Source organism: Crocodylus siamensis, chromosome 1 (genome assembly GCF_052110815.1).
Source record: "Crocodylus siamensis isolate JL-2025a chromosome 1, ASM5211081v1, whole genome shotgun sequence".
NCBI lineage: Eukaryota > Metazoa > Chordata > Crocodylia > Crocodylidae > Crocodylus > Crocodylus siamensis.
In genome coordinates, this window is record NC_143395.1 from 159,670,712 (window position 1) to 159,685,594 (window position 14,883).

The window sequence follows — 14,883 nt, forward strand, 5'->3', positions numbered from 1 at the left end:
CTATCACTCCCATCACCTTCAAGGAGTGGGAGGGGCGAGGCCAGCTCCACTGGCCTTGCCACTCCCACTCCGTCCCCTGCGTCCCCGCCATCATGGCGGTACTTCATCGCCTCCTGTCCAAATGGTTCTTTGCACTCTCATTGGCTGTTTGTCAGCCAGTCAGAGTGCAAATAAAGTCAGACAGACAGAAGCTTTTATAATATTAGAATTTCTATATATATAGAGAGAGAGATCTGTATCTGTGTGCATGCATGTGAGCATATGTATTTGTACATATGTAAAGGAAACGGCTAGGTTTTTCCCATTCCTGAAGCATAGGCTTTAAGAACAATGCCAAAAACCATGAGTTGGCAACACAGACTTCCTTCAATTTATGCAGGTTCAATTTATGCGCATTCGCTCTTAAGACATAATGAATTTCAGGTACAAAAGGGTCATATGTGAGGTAAATTCACATATTTCACATAAAATCACATGCGATTGGCATAGGCCTGGAGAACACCTCATAAATTGAATTTGTATAAAGCGAACCTACTTTATAATGTAAGAAATATGGATAGAGTCCCCTGCCAGCTTCTCCTGGGGTCGGCTGGGGTGAGCGCGGGGTGCGGCACTCGCTGCAGCCCTGGGAGCTGCCAGCAGCCACTGGGCTACACCATGCCTCAAGCCCTGCAGGGCCCTGCCTATTCCCAGTCCCCCCCAGCTCCTGCTGCAGCTGTCCCCCCAGCTCCTGCTGCAGATGTGAGTAACCAGTGCCAGCTCCCTGTAGCCACTGAGCTGCACAATGCCCTGGTGCAGGCAGCTCCACAGCCGGCCACTACAGCCAGGGCTGGAGTGAGTGCCACGCCCCACAACACCTGGGGCTCCGCTTGTCCGCACTCACCCCAGCTGGCCTGGGAAGCAGCCAACAAGGGAACCCATCCCTGTTTCTTACATTATAAAATAGGTTTGCTTTATGCAAATTCAGTTTATGCTGTGTTCTCCAGGAATGCATGTACCACATAAATTGAGGGAAACCTGTACTGTCACTGTAACTCCCCAGGGAGTGAGTGAGAACTTGGTCATCAGTGTGGAAGCATTTCTTTATTTTGAGGTAACCAGTCATAAGAAAGCACTTCCAGCAAACCCGAAAGTCAGTTGAAACTCTGGGTGTGTCTACACGTTGCCGTATGTCGCCATACACCATGCTACAGCGACATAGCAGTCATGTGAGTCTACACGTGATTGGCAGCTACTTCACCGTAGCAGCATGCTCCCCTGTTTTAGCATGCCACTACAATGAAGTAACAGTGAAATCTAACTGTGTACCGCATGTATGGTGCAGTTGCTGCACTGTGCTTTAGTACTTCCAAAAAGAAGTACTAAAACACATCATCGTACAGCAACCTCTAGACACACCCTCTGAGAGTGATTTGGGTTTTGTGTATGCTGCATCAGTTAACTGCCTCAAATTATTGTGTTTTGAACACTTAACATAATCTATTACAGGCATACCTCGTTTTATTGTGCTTCGCAGATATTGCGTTTTTTACAAATTGAAGGTTTGTGGCAACCCTGCGTCGAGCAAGTCTATCGGCGCCATTTTTCCAACAGCATTTGCTCACTTCACATTTTTTAGCAATAAAGTATTTTTTAATTAAGGTATGTACATTGTTTTTTTAGACATAATGCTACTGCACACTTAATAGACTACAGTATAGTGTAAACATAACTTTTATATGCACTGGGAAACCAAAAAATTTGTGTGACTCGCGTTATTGCGATATTCGCTTTATTGCGGTGGTCTGGAATGAAACCCACAATATCTCTGAGGTATGCCTGTATACATCGTACAAGGGTTGAAATTATCATGCACATATGATGATTATCGCACACTTGGCAGCATTGAAGCACACACGCCTGTCCTACATGTGTGGGCATGTGGACACACATGATTTCTGATCGGATTTTACTTTATATGTTTGTGTGCATGCCAATGGTTGCACATGCACATCCTTCAACCAAGAAGGAATTTACTTTAACAAGAATCTGTACATTCAAGTGACTCAGAAATGCGCCAGACAGTGCATTGGCTACCACGGAATTGCTAGAGCTGTAAGCATGGGACAGGATTTCAGGCTGAAAGGAACCTTGGAAGCCCTTGGCAGTGCCATATGGTTTACTACTTCAGCAATGTAAGAAGCTATGTTAGTAGCAGGGGATATGAGAGTCCCATGCTATAAATCCATAAGGCAGGTCCTTAACAGGCAGTCATGATTGCCTGTATGTATAAACACACCCCACTCACGCACACCTTGCCTCCTGATTTCTGCTACTTCAGGGTGTGCTCAGGTTCTCCTTTCCAAGCCCTTTCTCTGCAATCACGAAACCAGGAAAGAACTACTTTAACACAAGTTTCTTTGTTTGGGCTATTCCCAGTACCAGGGCTTTAGGAAATGTACCAGATGATGCATCAGCTGCCATAGCATTGCCAGAGTTGGTCTCCTGCAAGTGACAGGATTTCAGGCTGAAAGGGACCTTCTTAAGTCCATTACAGTGCCATGCAATTTACTACTTCAGCGACTTAAGAAACTGAGTTAGTAGCTTTGGGGGACATGGGAAATCCTCCTCTAAGAATAAAATAATACTTTGCCACTGGCTGCATTGATTATTTATGGAAGGGCAGGATCCCTTTCTCATGAAGCAGAAGGTAGCTGTTGGGTGGAATCAAAATGCCTGACTAGGTAGGGGAAATGTTTCCTTCTGATATTTTTCTCCAAAAGTAATAAAAAGTCAACTATAAGGTTATACCATACAGGGTTTGTAGCAGGGGTTTTGCATACAGATCTGCAGGGAAAGACTAAGCTTGCCTATTTTACGAGGGCATTGCTTTTCTTTTGTGAGATCGGTGCGTACTGAGTTCTTGAAAGCAAGCCAAGTTAAAGAATTAACTGAGAATGAGCATTGACAGTTTTCATTCGAAAGAAAATTAGAGAACAAAACTCAGCATGTCAGTTTGAATTGTTATTTAAAAGTGTAAGATCTTGAGGAAGGAAAACAATAATATCAACAGCCAAGCAAACCGTCTATAAAGAGTTGTCATAGCATCTTGCAATTTTTTTTAAAGCAGTTCATAAGCACTCATGTTTCCATCATTTCCCTGTGATGTAGGTAAGGGAATATATTGGGATATCGGCAACCTATCATTAAAACTTGGTAGCATGCAGGACTAAAACTTGTATCAGTAAAACTGTAGGCAACATGTTGGGGGAGCACAGGGGGGCACATACCCCCGCCCCCGCAATTGGCTTTTGCCAAAGCCGTGGCCAGCTTCTGTGGGTGGACGCCACCACTCCTTCCCCCCGTCCAAACTGTCATGCCTGCCCTCACTACCAGCATTACTGTGGCCGCCTACAGGCAATCCCTGCTTGCTACTACCACGGTGCCACTGCTGCTGCCACCTGTGGGTGGTTACTATGCCCCCCCCCCCAAGCCTCCAAGGCATGCATTGTTCATGACTAATTTAAAACTTATATCAGTTTAACAGTCTAGCATAATGATGGCTTTCTGTGTATAGGAAGTAAAGGCCACAGTGCCTAGTGGAGTGCTATACTTAGGAGTATAGTATATAGCACCACTGTGGTGTTCTCCAAGAAAATTAGTTCTGCAGCAGTGTACATAGTTTATTTTCATATGCATAAGAAAAAGGGCCGTCTTGAGATGTGTTTAAAAGGCATTCCTTGACCTATGCTGCAGGGGCCAGAGGAAGATCAGGAGCCCGAGTCTGAACTAACCGTGACTCAGCTGAAAACTTTGCGCAAAGAGCAGCAGGCAAAGCTAGAGAAGACCATGCTGGGCGAGGACTCCGATGAAGATGACGAAAAAGAAGAGAAAAAAAATGAGACCAGCGGGAGCAATGATATGACCTGCTCATGGGGACTGGGTAATAATAGCTTGCATCTCTGAATGAAGATGCTGACATGCAAACAAAGACTATAGCTGCTTTTAGCATTACCTGGGTAGAGAAGGACTAGGTCTTAAATTTCAAATGAGGCAGTATATTAAGAAGGGGGGAAAAAATTAATAGAAATAAATTTTCTCCTTATAAGAAGGTTTGCAGGTGCAAACCAGTTTGTGGGTGGGGAAAAAAACAGGGAAAAGGTGACTAATGTTGTCTGTTCTTAAACCAGAAAAGGAAAAGAAGTCAGGTTTTAAGGTTTATACTTTCTTCTTAACTTCTGCTATGTTGTGCATGTCATTGAAGCGTTGAGACCTTCACAAAAGGGACTCTGAATTTTTTTGTATTTTGGGATTTATTTGGCAATTAGAATCGAGCTTTTAATTTTTACGGTTTAATACTAGTGAGAACCAAACCTTGCAAAGAAACATGAAAACTGGCAAAACAGACAGTAACTTCACCTATTGAAGTAAACTTTAAGGATATAAACAGCAATTTAAAATCGATCTCAATACAAAAATGCAGGTGATTCATCAAATTAACATAAATTAAAATTATTATACAAGGGGTAAATAGTGCCTTGTATCTTGTTTCATCCTAGTAAAGGTTGAAATATACTTCAGTCCTCTTCTCAAACTCCTTTCCTATTTTATTTGCACTTCTGTTTGTGTTCTTCCAGGGGAAGATGCAGAAGAAGATGAGGCTGAAGAAAACCCAATTGCCATTGAATATCAGGAAGCACAAGAGGCTTTCTATATGAAGGACCCTAGGAAGGCACTGCAGGGTTTCTTTGACAGAGAAGGTATGTGTATTGGTTGTCCTTTAATAGCTAGGCATTTCCTCCATTGTGATGATTTTTAGCAAGTATTGATGTGTGTGTGACCAGGATGCTTAATGAATGCCTTTAGGAGGAGATGAGGCTGAAGTGAGGGCTCAGATAGCAATCAAGGGAGTCACCTGGCTGGCAAGAGTCGCAGCTAAGAGCATATAAACTTAGCACAGTCTAGCCCTCAGAGCTGCAGAAAGAGGCACTCCTGTGCAGCAGGGCTCCCAGGTAACAGCTGACCCTGGGGTCTGTGGATGGGAGCTAGGAGTGAAAGAGGGGTCAATAGGCACAGGAGTAGGGCCAGCGGCCTGGGAGCAAGGCCAGAGTCTGGGAACAGGGTAGAGAGGGACAAAGGCCTGAGAGAAGAGCTAGAGCCCAGAAACAGATGAGGGCCAGGGGCCCGAAGCCCAGAGAGGGGCAGAGGTAAGGCAGAGAAGCCTGGAGATTGGGGCTAGGGGTCTGAGGCCCAGAAAGGGACAGATGTAGGAACTTTATAGGCCAGGACACAGTGCCCAGGAGTAGCCCACGTAGGTGAAATACTCAGATGGGGAATAGAGGCAAAGAGGCTGTTCCCTGAGAGAAGCAGGCAAGCCTGGAAATCACACCAGGGAGTAGCCAAGATAGGCAAAGTGCCTGAGCACGGAGGTCCGGTCATGGGGCTGTGACCATGGCACCAAAGGGCTGGTGGGCAATGTGATTGATAACCTGCGAGGCATGGGCATGGTGTAAGGGACAGCGCTGGCCAGGGAGTACATCAGGAGAAGCAATCCCCACAGCCAATTCCACCGACCCAGAAGTGCCATTGGTGTGCCTGGAAATGCCAGTGGCACTTTTGGGGGGGCACCAGCAGGGGGCTGGGTGGGGGGAGGAGTGAGGGTCTTAGACCTGCATCCTGGTGAGCTACGGGGGCAAGGAGAGGCTCTTGACTTTCCATGATAAAAAAAAAAAAACCTAACATCAAATACCAAAAGTTATAGGTACTTAGTTTATTTTATTACAGTGATTGAGGCACTGGTAGGCTTCCAAATTGCTTTAAAATTGTAAATATATCAATAAAACGTGTTCAACTGATACCTATACATCTAGTGATATTTCATTTTAATCACAGATTTTGGCTTTTTAATTGGAGAATTTGTGTCTTTATCAGGGAAGTTGCAATTTTTAAACAGAGAAAACCAGGATCCCTGATGATGATATGTCTGTTCAGTAGAGCAATCTGAAGCATGTGATATCTGTATTTAAAAAAAAAACAACAGGCTAAATGAAAGGTCATGCATTTGTGAACCAAGAGTATAGCTGCTTTATTTTTGGAAAGTAATGCCTCAGAAAAAGGTATTAGGATTGTGAAGGATAACCCAACTGAATGTAATAAGATCATGGGATCATCTAATAGATGAGAGAAAATCCTATCCATTTAGGAGAAAATCTAGGCAAGGAAAGGTTGTTCTCTCTCACTGCTTAGCTCTGGCTTTCTTCCCATACCCCTGGGAATTACTGCTTGTTATTACAACTAGGGCAGTTGCGTCAACCTGTCTTGTTTCTTGTCTAGGGGAAGAATTAGAATATGAATATGATGACCGTGGACACAATAGCTGGCTCTGCAGGGTGAAGTATGTACTTTCTAAAATTAGGGGTAGCTTTGTCCTTCTTCAACTGTCCTTACTTTGAGAAACCCAAAAATTTGTCAGATGTGGGGAAGAATTTAGCAGCCATTATCTCTTAAACTGAGAGGCGTATGCTATTTGGAATCTGTTGTAGCCTTTCCAGATATATTAAGTACTAGTTCTCAGCTCCAAGTTTCCCAAAAGGCCATGGACATCTTGTGGTAACAAGGAGAAAGTTAGGTGGTAGTCTGAATCGTATGATAACAGATTATCCTGAAATGGCTTCTGTGGCTTGGAGAATCCTTGCCCCTGTATGGTATAAATTGTTAATTTCTAACTTTGGAAACTTGCGAGATACTAATGCTCAGTTCCTAAAATATACTGGCCTGTGGAACTAACACTTCTGCTTTGACTAGTACTATAAAAACTGAAATATGGAAATAATAGGTTTCAGAACAGAGTCTGTGGTTGGATATTAAATGCATATGCAACAAATGTAGTAGCCTCTTGGATCATCACATGGAAACTATTCATGTTTTACCCTTTTGATCTGAACAGGTTGCCTGTGGATGATGCATCAGGGAAGCAGCTGGTGGCAGAGGTTACCCATTCAGGCAAGAAAAAAGAAGCAATGATACAGTGTGCATTGGAAGCTTGCAGGATACTGGATGCTAGGGGTGTACTGCGGCAAGAGGCAGGTTTGTGACCGACCAAATGCTTCAGTAGCTTGTCTGTAGGTGCTCCCTGTGAGAGGTTATTAACTACTAAGAAAACCTTGGCTTCCTGTATAGATAGCCAAAGTTTGTTAATGTAAATGCTGAGTGAGTTTTATAGTCATTAGGGGTTAGAAGGAACCTTACAGATCATCGGGTCCAGCCCCCCTGCACATGAGCAGGAAAGACGTGTTCAGTGTATGATACTAAATGATTAGCTACTCTTAACTCAGCAATAGATGCTTCTAACCTCAAACAACTGTTTCTCAAAGGGTTTACATCCATTACTTTCTTGCTCTTCCACCCCCATCCTCAGTATCCCGGAAGAGAAAAGCAAAGAACTGGGAAGAGGAGGATTTTTATGATAGTGATGATGACACTTTCCTTGATCGAACTGGAGCTGTGGAAAAGAAACGACTGAACAGGATGAAAAAAGCTGGGAAAATAGAAGAGAAACCAGAGACTTACGATTCCCTGGTAAGTGTGACTTCAGGTTAGCAGCAAGGCTGGGCATTTATGGTATCACATTGAGTGCATCATGCATGTACAAATGTGGAAGGAAGGTCAGAGAGATTTGAAAAATATGTTGTCACTTTAAAGCCATATTTATATATCAATGGGTCAGGCCACGAAAGTAGAGTTCAAATTCAGATGCCATAGAATGTGTGGTTTGAGAGCTTTAAGGACTGAAAACTTGTAATGACATGTGCAGGAAGCCTTTTTTGTCTAGCACAGGATGAAAGTAGCTGAAAACTATTAGCAGTGCTTCAGTAGCCCATGTGCAATGAGCTGCAAGCTTGATATGGAGATTTGCCAACTGAGGTTTGGAATTGGATACCATGATGACACTTGATAGTAGTGTGGTGCTAATTAGCAACCTCAGGAAAGAAGGAAATACTGTCCAGGGAGAAGAACTGTGCTCTCACTCTAGAGTCCTCTCTGTTTAAGACCCAAGGGAGGCTGGAGAGGGTGTTCTAAAGTTTATGCCTTCTGTAGATAGCAGAACTCAGTTCTTAGACTTTTCAGTCACCTGATACAAACCATGAATTGACACGCAAACTGGAGGAGGCAAGAGAAATTTGCAAGCTGGAGCAGACCTGTGACAGTACTTTCTCTGGGGACATGAATTGGTAACTATGTTCCATTCTAATGTAAATGCATAGCGTTGTTTTTGCCTGTGCAGTTCTGTTTTCTGCTTGACGTGTCTGAAAGGTCAGTGAATTTAAGCATCAGAACGAGACCTAACAAAACTGTTTCAGGTCATTGGAAGATAATTTCCAGTGACAAGTGCACAGGGCACAACCAAAACAAGAACTTCTGCTTCAAGGAACATGTAACACTGATTGGCAAGAGGGTCATGCACAGGGAAGGGAGAGGAAGGACTAGGGTGAGGAAAGTACTATGGTAGTTATGGTTGCTCAGGCATATACACATCTTGACGCCTCAGGAAGAAAGTAAGCGATTCAAACACTTATCAAAGTGGTAAGAAATGATTCAGGAGTGAAGTCAAGACCTGATCAGAGATCAGCCATAGAGAGATGGAAATAATGTAATAGGTCCTCCCTCCCTCCCTGCCATGATAACACTCAAATGTAAAGTGAAAACATCTTCTAATCAAGTGGTTTTTCATAGGTTGCAAAATTAAATGAGGCTGAAAAGGAACTTTTGGAGATAGCTGAAAAACTGAAGGCTTCAGGAAAAGGTAAGACTAAGCCCTTCTGGAAAGGCTTCTCTAGAAAGCATGCAGGGAATTTAAGAGAATTGCATAATATTATATCTACTGTCATACGTTTCTTTTTCCCACACTCAATTTTCATTTAGCAGTGAGCAGACCTGCAGGCCACTGAATCAGCTACCCCTTGAGACTACTCTGAAAGCCATTATTTAATCCAGCGTTCAGGGTCTGTGCTTGTGTTCTGTAGGTCCAGTCATTTGCTTAATGGTGCTAAAGACAAGTTATTCAAGGGCAAGTAACATTTTAAGACAAGGTAAGAAGGGTGTGTGCGCCACTTGCTTTTAACGGAGTAACTGAGTACTCATAGGTGGTAAAAGTATTAGCAAAATGTACCTAATTTGAAGACAGTTTCTTCCATACCTTCCAAAACTTTGTTCGGGAACTAAAACCCAAAGGTTTTTGAGATTTGCAGTTGATGATTATTAAGATCATCTTTACCACTGCAAGTGCAAAAAGTAAAAATAACAAGAGCAGGACCAATAAACTTATGTTGAATTAGAGGTGAATCGATACATTGGTCCAATATTGGATTGATGCCAATATAAAGAAAATTGATTGCATCAAATATCAGCCTGATGCAGCTGATAAGTGCCCGTGCACATGTGCTGCCACAGCACAGCATGTAGGCAGCAAGGAGTATAGTCCGACAGCTTGGAAAGCTGTGTGCAACTGGTAAGTCCAGTGTTGTGGAAGGGGAAGGGTGTTGGGGGGCAGATCAACATGCCCCACAATGAGGCGGGCTGGGGCTGGCACTGCCCAGCTGAGGCAGGGCATGGGATGGAGCCATGGCTTATGCAGGGACGGGGGTTGGGGGGGCAGCTCCCATGTGCTGCTGGATCTGCAGTGGGGTAGAGGGGGGCTGTGGGCTGTAAGGTACAGCTGTGGGCTGGGACCAGGGCTGCGCTTGAGGCTACGCTCAGGGTGCACGGCAGTGGCAGCACTGGGAGGGGGCCTACAGTAAAACTTGGGGTGGCTGCAGCCCCCTCCCCCAGCACCGCCACCACCTGCCCCACACCCACACGCCAGGAGGAGCCTGGTGTAATCCCAGCCCGCAGCTGCGGCATACCCCTCCCCCCCGCCTTCCCTTCCCATGCAAGTCTGGGGGCACATGCCCCCACCCCCTGAATCCAAGGTTTGTGCAGCAGCGGGAGCTTCCCCACACACCCATGGGGAGCCGCAGCTCTGTCCTGCGCCGTGCCGCACCAGCCCCACTCCCTCCCTCACTGCGAGGGGAGTTGATCTGCCCCACCACATCCCTTCCCTCCCCCTCTACCACAGCAGACTTACCAGCTGGACACAGCTGTATCAGAAATCGGATCGGTATCAGCCCCTATGCCTCCTTAAACAACCTGCTATCGGTATCAGCCCCCCAAATCTCTATCGGTGCACCTGTAATGTTGAAGTGTAGATTCTTGCCTAGCCAGTGAACTTCCTGATGCATAAGATCAGAGTTTGGGTTCCAAGCTTTCTACTTTGCGGGGCCCCAAAGCAGGGGTATCTTTTCTAGGATGGATGGGAGTTACAGAGGCAGAAAGCTGCTTCCAGCAAAATGGTCCTTTTCATCACTCGTAACTTCTCCCAGCAAGGAGTATTGGAAAGCAAAGTGCTTGAAAGTGTGCTATGGGTCAGGGGATCATGACAGGGTAGGCATCATAAGGGTAATCTATTTCAACTTTTGGCAGTTATGCTTTCCTTTGTGCAAAATATAACTGATATTTATTTTCCATAAACCAACACAACACCAATTCTAATTCAGATTGTTGTCTTTATTTCTGAGAGTTTGTCTTGGACCACAGCTTGAAAAAGCTTACTACTCCTGAAAATACTCAGATTTATCTGTCAGCTGAGTATATCTGTGGCAGTCTTTTTTCATATAATGTCCATAGTAGACAGGTCATGATTGGCTAACTGTAAAAGATAATGCTTTATCCACTTCGAAAGATGGAAATCCAGGTCTTTTCCTGATATAAAGTATTATTTCCTGGTACAGTTGTTTTTCAAGGTAGATGCTAAATCAAATTGCAATAGAAGGTGGAGAAAGGAAGAACTAAGATGTTAATCAGAATGACGTATTAATTTCAGTGCACGACTTCAAAATGATTCATGTCTACCATAGTAATACTGGAAATTCAAGGACCTGAGCATTCTGTGCAACAGAATGTGTTGGTCCTTACAGTGAAACAATACTATGGTTATGCTGGTGCCTCACTTGAACGGTTGCATTCTATCCTGGTCCAGTTCCAGAGAAGCAGCAAAGCCTGAGTTGCTGGCTGCTAATCTTTTGTGGCTGTGTTGGTTGGTGGGCTTTTTTTCAGCACATTGTGTTAATCCTAGATGCAGACAGTAGCTTCCAGAAGTCCATACATTGATTACAACCAACTTTGGCAGCCCACCATTGTGATAACAGCTGTGCAGTAATATGGCTTTATGAAGCCTCTTTATAAAGCTGTGGCTTTCTCTAAGTGATTACTTGACTTATGTCTAAGAGTGTGGATGGATGGATGAGTGAATGGCAGGCTGAATTACAACACCTCTTACCAAGCACTTATAGAGATTAAGTGGTTGTCAGAAGGATCTCAGTAGTGGCTTACAAATCACGCTCTAAAGTCATTCAGAACTAACTGCTGATGTGCCTGCTTGATAATTTTCGCATACTTCAGTGCAGCTCAATGAAAATCTCTGTGTATTTGACTTTCAATCTTATTTTTTGTTATCAATAATTTTCTTCTTAATGGACAAGTTGGTAGTAAAGTAAATAGCCGTATAGCTTTTATCCCTATAACACAAAATTCCATCTCTAACATTGATTCTCCTTGCAATGATGTTTTGTAACCAGATTTTTCCACAGAAGCTTTCTGCCCTATGATAGCTATCAAATGACTAGAACAAGAATCTTAACTGCCCTCCAAAGTATGATCTTGAAGAAGTCTATCCCCTTGAGCAAAGGTGATGTAGAATTCCCCACTGCAAGGTTGCGGCTTTGCTCGCCAGAGGGCGCATGGGATTTGGCTGTGTGTACTTGCAGGCTCTCTAGCTATCACTCGATACTGATACTGACACTTCCAACCTATACTGTTGTGAGTCTCTAAGAAGGTGGCAGCTCCTCAGCTAAGGAAACTAATCCATCTCACATTTAGGCACAGATGTATGTTCCTGGTTTGTGGCCTTGTCCAGTTCTTTATTTTGGTGCTACCCACACAGACATTTTTTCAGGTTTGGGACCTTCTAGAGTAGGTATGCTAGTCACCGATTATACTGCAAAGTTCAGATACTTCTGTATGCAGTTAGCTCTAAGATGCATTTTATACATGCTACACTGCAAGAAAGAATTAAGATTGGTAAGAAGGTAGTTCATCTTTGTAGCTACACACTCACATTTCGAGTTCAGTTTTAATTTGTAGGCGTTGTACGTAAGAGAACACTAGTATACGTAATCTACCTTTAAAAGATTTGTCTCCTCTTTTGATTGAGTTAGGACAAAGGCTGTTGTTAAAGAACAAATACACATAAAGAATAAGTTATGAGAATGAAGGGCCAGTTTCCTTTGTCTGACCCTTTACACTGAACTTTCTATTAACTTTTATAACTAGGGCTGTCAAACAATTTTAAAAAATTTGATCTTGATTAAAATAGCTAGTCATAATCAATCATGATTTTAATCGCACAGCTAAAAACTCATGTGCCAAAAAAGTAAAATTATGAAAAATGTATGCGGGTATGTTGTGTATGAGGGATTTGTGTGTGCAGGGAGTAAATTTGTGAAGGTGTGGGGGGCTGTAGGTATGTGTGTGAAGGGTTTAGAGCCCAGGGAGGTCTAAAATGGGGGAACCCTTGCACACCCTGGCAGGATACAGTGTACTGTATGTCAGGAGTGAGGGGCGGCAGCAGGGCTGGGGGGTGCTGTGGCTTGGGAGTGAGGGGCAAAGGCATATCACTCTGCTACCCCCACCCCCCAATCATTACTGTCCTTCCTACAGGTGTTCTCTTTTTTTGAAACTGGAAATATAGGAGACTTACAAGAATGCAGCCCGGTGGCATGTAGAGCAGTGCCCAGCAGGTAAGTCTGGAGGGGAAGGGGCTGGTGGGGCAAATCAAGGCCCTCATAGCGCGGGAGCGAATGGGGTAGGGCTGGGGTGAATGGGGACCGCACGGCTGGGATAGGTCATAAGACAGCTACAGGAGGCTCATCCAGGGGCAAGCGGGGGCGGTGTCTCCCCACTGCTGCATGTACCCCCAAGGGGCACATGTGCCCCCCGGATTTATGTGCAGAGCAGAGGCAGGCTGCCTGCTGTGGACTGGGGCTTTGTGCTCTGCTGTCTTTGTCCTGGGAGCCGTGTGCTGACTGCCATGCCCCCTGCCTGCCCAGTGGCGGGAGGCACAGCATGGCATTGCATGGCTCCCAGGGCAAAGGCAGCAGGGTGGTAGAGCCCCAGGTAGTCTCCACCCTGCGTACAAATCCTGGGTACATCTCCTCCCCACCCACGTCCCTCAGAAGTGCACACAGCGATGGGGAGCCACCCTCCCTCTGCGCCCCTGGATGAGCTGTCTGCGGCTCTGTCCCATGACCTGTCCCGGTCCCAGGCTCCCATTCATCCCTGCCCCTGTCCCACTCTCTCCCTCACTGTGGGGGTCTCAATCTGCCTCCTCTCCCCATGCCCCTTCCCCTGCATAGACTGACCTGCTGAGCTCCACTCTACACACCACCAGGCTGCATTCCTGGTCTTCATGCATCTTTGTGTCTGTGCGTGTTGTCTCTGTGCACGTCTCCCCCCGCCTTCTTGCTGCAGCCACCCAGAACCCACACTCGGGCTGCTCTGCAGTCCTCTGCAGTGCCACTGCAGCCCCGTTGGGTGGCCCAGAGGCAGCAGTGGTGAAGTGGAGCCCGGGCACGGGCTCTAAAACCATGTGCATGATTTAATACATTAATTGCACACATTAACGGCGATTAGTTGACACCCCTTTTTATAACCTAACTTCCCTAAGAGGTTACATAAATTGCTTGTACCCAATTGCTTAGATTGGTGAATTATTATTGTAAACAATTACTGTTTGTTTTAAAACTGATATTTTGTTCTGTAAGAAGTTTGTTTTCTTACCTAGAAAAAATATTTAAGAACACATTTGATAGCTGATTGCAATCCCTCTCAAATGTTTAAACAAAATCAAAGTAGCTAGTCCATCATGAATAGGAATGATTAGAGCTGAGCTCAGATGTTTCAATTAACAGATATTAGAGTTGTTTAAATGCCCATATGTCTAGGTATATATGCACATAGTTATGCATATGCAAGTGTTTGCTCTGTGTTTTAATATAATATTAAAGCCAAGGCAGAAATCCCACCTGCCAAAAAACCCCCAACCTGATTGTTTTCAGAATTTCAGAGAACTGGATCTCTGCTCAATTCTGAATAGCTTGGCCACATGGCTATCTTTTCACACACAAATTTATTTCTTTACTAATTAGAAAACAATGCCAATTCAATAGCACATAGGATTGGCTCACCAGAAGTCACAGATGATTTCTGTAATTTTAATTTGTGTAGAGTAGACTTCAAGTGGGAGATTAAATGAGCAGATAACATTCACCAATTTAAAAATTGATTGACAGCAATTCTTATTTCTAGTCTTCCAAGAGAACTATGTATAGGAATATAAATTAATCTTGATTCTTAAAATAATTTTCTTTTGCAATAATCTGGAATTTCTGGAGGAGTTCCAAGTAATGCTTTTATTGCTTTCCTGATAAATCTCTACCCCTACCACCTCCCAAGAGAAAAAAGCTATAGGAACAGTGTTTTGAAACAGAAGATTCTTAGTGAGATGAACAGCCTCATAAATGGCTCTGCGTAGAGGGGATCATGTAAACTAACCTGTTACTCAAGAAACTCTTCGTTGAGAGAGGCTTTATTATGTGCAGAATAAAATTAGCTGGATTCTGTTTTGAGGAAACTGCAATGATTGAGAGAGAGAGAGATATCGGTATTTTTCTTTTTAAAGTAGAATTTTCCAAAGGTAAAGTTGGCCCAGCATTAAACTGAGCCAGTGAGGCTTTGCACAAAGGGTTGGGT

The 14,883-nt window shown here is 44.2% G+C and overlaps 1 protein-coding gene across 3 annotated transcripts in view; it reads left to right on the forward strand.

Annotated features, from left to right (window-relative positions):
- Positions 1–14,883, forward strand: part of SLC4A1AP (solute carrier family 4 member 1 adaptor protein) — a 33,307-nt gene that overhangs the window by 1,877 nt on the left and 16,547 nt on the right. For all 3 annotated transcript variants that reach the window (XR_016442297.1, XR_016442298.1, XM_090046875.1), the window contains exons 2-7: positions 3,736–3,922; positions 4,617–4,739; positions 6,313–6,373; positions 6,926–7,065; positions 7,397–7,557; positions 8,713–8,782. Coding sequence is in view for 1 of the 3 variants with exons in the window: in XM_090046875.1 (XP_089903001.1) it covers positions 3,736–3,922; positions 4,617–4,739; positions 6,313–6,373; positions 6,926–7,065; positions 7,397–7,557; positions 8,713–8,782 (742 nt within the window). In the remaining 2 variants the exon portion in view is untranslated. The remainder of the gene's footprint in view (positions 1–3,735; positions 3,923–4,616; positions 4,740–6,312; positions 6,374–6,925; positions 7,066–7,396; positions 7,558–8,712; positions 8,783–14,883) is intronic.